The following is a 6,864-nucleotide window of genomic DNA, read 5'->3' as shown; positions in this document are numbered from 1 at the left end:
ATCTTATCTATTGGGCATTGTTACCATACTGAGAACCTCCAATTCTCATACCATATGTTGTTATTTTTCAGATGCAGGTCGCAACCCACCTCGGTGAGTTTGTGGATGGTGACAGAGCAGATGATGGCTCTCTTTTGCATTTTGTTCATTTTAATGTAGTTATTTTTCTCATTTTTGTACTTTGAGGGACAGGATGTATCTGTTTTAACTTTCAAAACTCCGTTGTTTTCTGTTATAACTAGCCGGCCGAAACTCTGCGGGCTTTGACTAGTTCCCCTTTTGTTGTTGTACACACACACACACACACACACACACACACACACACACACACACATATATATATATATATATATAAGTACCTTGTTTATCTTGTATCTTTAATCTCTTTTCATACCTTTGTGCTTTAGTTATCGTGTGTGAACACTTTGCGCTTTTGGACCTCTGTTTTCTGCGTCTTTGAGCTTTTATTCCTTCGTCGGGCTTCTAGTGTATTATATTTCTTGATTATATACTATTGTACGAGCCTTAGAACTGTCGTGGCATTTTATCGCCCTTTGCTTTACGACTAGAGGTAAAGCTTAAGGTGATAGGGTGTTACAACATACGCACACAGCATTCTCCCAACCAAGTCATTTACGCTCACGCGCTACGTTATCGTCATTGTCGTAGTCTTCTTCTTCTTTACATTCCTCCTCTTCCTCCTCCTTTTTCTCCTCTTGCTCCTTCTTCTTATTGTCATTCTTTTGTTATTGCTATTATTGTTGTTATTGTAGTAGAAGGTGAGGAGAAAGATTTTTGAATTGTGCAGAACAACAAGTCCAAATACATCTTAATTCACTCAGAAATGAACCGAAATTATATAATGATTGCGACACAATTAACTCTGAAATGAACCAAAATTACATAATGGATTGCGACCCAATTAACTCAGAAATGAACTGAAATTACATAATAATTGTGACATAATTAACTCAGAAATGAACCAAAATTTAGCATAATGATTGTGATACGTAAGCTCAGTTCGAAAACAAGCACATAAACAAGATTGAATGATGAACAAAAACACATCCAAAATCAATTTTGGATCAGACAATGTCATTAAATGCACTTTAATTCACTCATAAATGAACTGAAATTATATAATGATTGCGACATAATTAAGTCAGAAATGAACCAAAATTACGTAATGGATTACGATACAATTACCTTAGAAATGAACAGAAATTACATAATAATTGCGACATAATTAACTTAGAAATGAACCAAAATTACATAATGATTGCGACACATAAACTCAGTTCAAAAATAAACACATAAACAAGACTGAATCCTGCAAAAAACACATCCAAAATCAATTTGGATCAGACAACAACATCAACATGGCAAAATTCAATATTAACAATAACGACGATAATGATAATGACGATATGTATAAGAAGAAGACGACAATGACGATAATGACGATGATCATGATAATGATGATAACGATGGAGGAGAAGGGTGAAAAGGAAGGAGGAGAAGAAATTCTAATTAAAAAATAAGAAGAAAGAGGAGGAGGAAGAGATGGCAGTATTGGTAACGACGGTAACGAAAGTGAAAAATAATAAAAAAAGCAGGAGAAGAAGAAGACGTAGTATCAGGGGTGATGAAGAAGAAGAAGAAAAACGCATTCGTAAATTTGAAAAAAGAAGAAGAAGAAGAAGCACGAGCAGAGAAGAAAGCAAAAAAAGAAGTGCATGACTCTGAATCATTGGGATAAACTTGGATGTTAAAATTGCTTGAATATACGTAATAATTTATAATGATATAGAATAGGATACTCCACTTTTATTTTGAATGAATTCACAAAATTTAAGCCTATATTAAAACTTTTCAACCTAATTAAATGAAAATCAGGTTAAATTTTTAATTTTACAGAATTAAAGAGAATGTGAGTCGGTGTACCATTTTTTTTCTCTATCAGGTTTCAGGAGAACCAGGACGATGACAATATGTATAATGAGTTTTAGTCATAACCAGTGCGACAATACTCGATAATTTTTCGAATTACGGCAAAAGCTTTGGTAGCGCAAATGACAGTTGGTGTGGGTGTTGCTCAGCACGAGCGTTGGTGAAGAATGAGTAGTTCGGGCGACGCAGAAGCAGAAACAGAATACTTCAGCAAGGACTTCAAATGGGAAGAAGTAAGAGCTGATGTGGAATCTAACCCTTCGTTCCGCTACCACCTCCTTCCTTTTCAACCCTCCAAATCACAAGCAGAATCAGACGTGCGAGCATGGAAGTGATTCCATGTTCGTCATTCCTCGGGAAAGTCCTTCAAGGTTCCCCTTTCTTTCTTTATTTTTTTTATTTTTGGTCACTTTTCGTTAACTGAACTCATAACTGCATTCCTAGGAGCGACGCTATCTGCTGAAGGAGTTCCCGGAACTTGTGTCATCTGCTCCACACACTAAGCTTTTGGAAGTAGGTTGTGGCAATGGAAGCACTGCTCTTCCAATACTACGGTTCTCTTTCCTTTTTTTCTTTTTTCTTAAAAATAGAATTATTTTACGCTAAGCCGTAATAACAATTGATTATTGAGAATTTTATAATGCATTTATAAATTATTAATCACATAGTTGTGGCATTAAATCTAGATGGATGGAAATGGAATTGGCTTTCACGTGCCTCAATTTCATGCATTTTTGTCGAGATATTCAATTCTCTGTGTTTTGATTTAAATTGGAAGACTAATGTATTTATTATTAGGACTTAGGAGTATAAAAACATCGCACTTTCTAATCTGTTTCTCAACTTTATGATCATGTGAAGGGAAGAGACAGTGAGTTAGTTTGAATTAATTTATGAATTTTTGAATTTGCTGATTGAAATTGAATGTAAACCTTTAAGTGGTTTATGGCTTTGTGCTATTGGATTATTGCACACTGCTTGGTGTTGTCGTTCTTATGAGAGTTTGCCTGTGTAGGACCAACAAAGATATCATTGTTTATGCATGCGACTGTAGTGATGAGACTCTTGAAAGGGCCAAGGAGATTTTAGGTGCTGCCATGATTGTGGCTTTTAGTCACCGGTTTCGTACATTCTGTTGTGATGTTTCCACTGATGGATTCCCAAACTGGTTGGTATGCAACCCATGCCGAGATAGAGTTTTGCAAAAACCATCAATGTGCTTGTTAGGTTTGATGCTTTACCTTATTGCGGCTAATTATAGTATTTTATGTGTTTCCAGCATCATATAATATCCATTCTTTCTGCTTCTCTCTAGATGTCAAACATGATAATGGAATGCACTCTACCAATCCATTTAAATTAGAAGGATGCGAATGTTGTATTGGGGGAGTAGATTTTGTAACATTGGTATGAACTTTTCTCCTGTAAAATTTTAAATAGCGTGCATGCATTGATTTGAATGTCTCTAGATGTTTATGATTGTTTTACCTCAGTGGCTCAGTGATGCTTAGTTTTTCTAGGCCAGCTTTCTGAATTCATCCACATATGCATAAATGTTATCTCTAACTCTACAAATTAATTATTGAAATATGAGTGTGTTTATGTTTAAATCAATGGCCTCGAATTGTATAAGTTTCTTCTTTTTCATAAAATTTGATGTAATGCTAGATATTCACCCTATCAGCAATACCATTGGAAAGGATGCCAAGGTTCATCAAGGAATGCTTTATTGTGTTAAATCCTGGAGACATGGTTTTATTTAGGGACTACGGTACTAAACAAACAAATCAATTTATTCATGTTTCTGTTTCTTTTAGGAGATAAATCTATAGTTCTGTGGTATTTCTGTAAATCTTTTTGGCATTTAGTTCTTTTGAACCCCATATGTTGCCAATGACTAACAACTAAGAAATCAGGCCTCTATGATATGACCATGCTTCGATTTGAGGAAGATAAGAGAGTTGGATTTAGGGAATACATGCGATTGGATGGAACACGATCATATTTCTTTTGTTTGGATACTGTACGAGATCTATTTGTGAGTTCAGGCTTCACCGAGGTAAACATACCTTTAATTTTGTTTTGTTCTTTCCTTTCTGTCCAATATAAAACAAGAACTTTTGGTATTAAATATATCAGATCTATCTTTCAACTTCCCTATAGTTTTTTCGTGTCTCAAGTTTCTGAGGTGTTTCTGACATGATGTGTTCTGCTGACTTTCGCTAAATTTGATAGTCTATGAACTCTGTTGCAGCTTGAGCTTGATTATTGCTGTGTAAAATCTGTAAACCGCCAGAAAGGCAAGTGCATGCGAAGGATTTGGGTTCACGGGAAGTTTCAGAAGCCTGTACTGAATTAGGTATCAGCAATCTCTCTTTGGGCATACCATGTTAATTTAGAAGAAAATTTCACTTATTCGAATATATCATTGATCGGTTCCAGCTATCCTAAAGATTAAAGGGGAGACAGATGAATCATAAAGCCAGTGAAGAGCTCTTGAATTTCGGCACCATGAGAATGACATGGTTATCTGTTTTTGGAAAAGCAAATGTAGAAGATCTCTTTGGCTATAGTGACATGTCCAGTCTATCCTTTTTTTTGGAGTGAATATGAATCCAATGTATCTTGTGGTTTTTAAGAGAATCATCATGTTAACTTAACAGAAAAAAAAAGAATTATCTCGTTAATCTGCAGATGACAGTAAGATTCCTGCAAAATGTGTTAACGTGAAAGCAATAGCTGTTTTTACTTTCTAGTGTTAATGTGTCGCAGGAGAATTTAAGCAGAGGTGTGGTGAATTACAATTTTCAGGTCGGGTTGGGCCATACTGAATTGGTCCCCACGAGGCCCAAAATTATATGGTTCTTTAAGAAGTACATTGGGTGGTCCAAAAATCAAAGTGCATCATGCACCAATTTTTTTTTTTTGGTCATTCATCATGCACCATTTATTCGTTGCCAACTTGCCATTACTGGCTGTATTCCCCCTGTGTGTTTGTATTGCATTGCAATCTATGTTGAATAATTGATGAGCAAAAAGTGAAGTTCACGGATATTACTAGTAAGTGTACTGGATTGTTTAAGTAATACTACGGTGAGTGGATATTGTTCCTACGAGGATTAGCGAATTAAGCGCGCAAATATCGAATTAAACTACTAATTAGATCAATAAAATCTGAAGTTGTTGAGTGCTAAAATCTTGAAGACTTGCTGTAAAAGTAAAAGCTTGACGAAATTTGAAACTAGGGTTTTGAATTGCATGATGCAGCACATGTGATTGTTGGAGGAAAATATATATGATGTAGAAGTAAAAGCTTTTGGGGATGCTTAAGCCTTTAGAAGAATTAAACTTTGTTTTCTCTATTCAAGCAAGTAAGAATCGTTCACGACAAATCTTAATCAACCAATTTTCAATTCCTTGGCACCTCAGTTTCTCCTCAATTAATCAATCACCAATATCTTGGTCAATTAATTAATCAAAGAGGTTAAGTGCAAAAATTGATTCAATTCCTCATAAGATTCAAGAGTAGTCCTCAAGTCAGATTATACGTCACGTATCCTAGCTAGTTCTGTCCAATTGAATCTTATGCGGAAACAATTTTTGAAAATTGTCCTAATCCGAATTATATGTCACATATTTAAAACTAGAGTAATAAAAAATCATGTTCTGTGTTGCACGCTTTAAAAACGCTATGTCTAGTCCATTTAGAAAGCCATGCGAAAGAGTTTTCAAGCACAATCTGGATATAAGCTCTGTCGAGTCAGTAAACGAATTTAAAACGGGATTAGCACACCTTCCAGCACTACTAATCCTTTAGGGATAAATAATGAATTACTCAATCGTAAATGGATCAATGCAAGCTTTAAAATAGAAGAAAACTTAGATTAATATTTCATAGAAAATAAAAACAGAGCCCCTAACCCCTTGACAAGGAATTAATGACTCATGGAGAATGCAAAAACTCAAAGATGAAATGTCTACCATGGAAGCTAGGTGCCTTCCTCTATGAATGTAATTCACTTATTATACCTAGATTTTCCTAATTCAAATTCAAATCCTAATCTTATTTTAATCAAAAGGGTAAAGCACTAAATTGGTTCCCTACATTTGGGGTGAATCCTATTTTAGTCCCCAACGTTTACTAATATTCAAGTTCCATCCTAGTAGTTAGTTTGAAACCCTTCATCTCTTGAAGAAGATTGTATCAGGTATTCATTTATCAAATCTTCTCTACTTGTTTGGTTTTCATCTTAATGCATGATAATATGTGATGATGTTATGTGTGTGATTGTATTTTTTTATAGTTTAATATTCGTCTTTTGTTTTGTTTTAGAAGTTTTAATTTTGACCTAGTGATTGAATTTATGCCTTTCTGTTGTTGTTGATCAATGTGAGAATGTTATTAAGTATGTTATGTTTGTCTGACATGTTGTTGAGTTAATGAGTTATTTTAGTGTCAAGATACACCATGGGGAGAAGTTTGGGTTTGATGGTGAACCTTTACAATATGTGGGAGGTGAGACTTTCATAGTGGACTACTGTGATGAAGATAGGTGGAGTAGGTTCAAGGCTATTGAGATAGTCATTGAACAGTATTATTTAGCAGAGAACATCGTTACAATGTGGTATAAGTCTCTAAAAGAAGAAACTGAGGATGCTTCACACAGACAAGGATACAATGGAGATAGCCAAAATTGGACTGAGGGACAACATAATAGAGATTTTTGTTGTTCACAAATATGATACTACAGCTAGGAAAGCATGTACCATTGAGGAAGTTCAAGAGATAGATGGTGGTGAGGTTGGTGCACCCATTGTGAAAATTGTTGGTTCTGGTCCAATTGTGGAACATAAGTCTCAATCATCTGAACATGCCAAGGTGGGTAAGAAGCCCAATGTTGTGAGAGAAGCCCA

General features: G+C 35.2%; 2 protein-coding genes across 2 annotated transcripts; both read left to right on the top strand.

Moving 5' to 3' along the window:
• Window positions 1-2,117: 2,117 nt before the first annotated feature.
• LOC148545538 (uncharacterized) lies at window positions 2,118-3,461 on the top strand. The gene is made up of 4 exons (XM_088499064.1): window positions 2,118-2,267; window positions 2,395-2,504; window positions 2,966-3,122; window positions 3,444-3,461. Exons 1-4 carry the CDS (start codon window positions 2,118-2,120, stop codon window positions 3,459-3,461), a joined length of 435 nt encoding a protein of 144 aa, XP_088355190.1.
• Window positions 3,462-3,866: 405 nt separating this feature from the next.
• Window positions 3,867-4,389, top strand: LOC107615646 (uncharacterized). The gene is made up of 2 exons (XM_021111719.2): window positions 3,867-4,009; window positions 4,205-4,389. The coding sequence occupies exons 1-2, from the start codon at window positions 3,878-3,880 to the stop codon at window positions 4,307-4,309; spliced, it is 237 nt and encodes a 78-aa protein (XP_020967378.2). The 5' UTR covers window positions 3,867-3,877; the 3' UTR covers window positions 4,310-4,389.
• The last annotated feature ends 2,475 nt before the right edge of the window (window positions 4,390-6,864 follow it).

The sequence above is a fragment of the Arachis ipaensis genome, chromosome B9 (genome assembly GCF_059453495.1).
Source record: "Arachis ipaensis isolate K30076 ecotype BB chromosome B9, ASM5945349v1, whole genome shotgun sequence".
Classification (NCBI taxonomy): domain Eukaryota; kingdom Viridiplantae; phylum Streptophyta; class Magnoliopsida; order Fabales; family Fabaceae; genus Arachis; species Arachis ipaensis.
Note: the sequence above shows the minus strand (reverse complement) of the source record. Positions and strands in the feature narration are given on the sequence as shown.

Excerpts from the sequence above, each read along its gene's own strand:
- LOC148545538 (XM_088499064.1), top strand. The coding sequence starts at position 2,118 with ATGAGTAGTTCGGGCGACGCAGAAGCAGAAACAGAATACTTCAGCAAG. Across the intron at positions 2,268-2,394 it reads AATCACAAGCAGAATCAGAC|GAGCGACGCTATCTGCTGAA; the intron begins GTGCGAGCATGG and ends CTGCATTCCTAG. Across the intron at positions 2,505-2,965 it reads ACTGCTCTTCCAATACTACG|GACCAACAAAGATATCATTG; the intron begins GTTCTCTTTCCT and ends TTGCCTGTGTAG.
- LOC107615646 (XM_021111719.2), top strand. The coding sequence starts at position 3,878 with ATGACCATGCTTCGATTTGAGGAAGATAAGAGAGTTGGATTTAGGGAA. Across the intron at positions 4,010-4,204 it reads TGAGTTCAGGCTTCACCGAG|CTTGAGCTTGATTATTGCTG; the intron begins GTAAACATACCT and ends ACTCTGTTGCAG.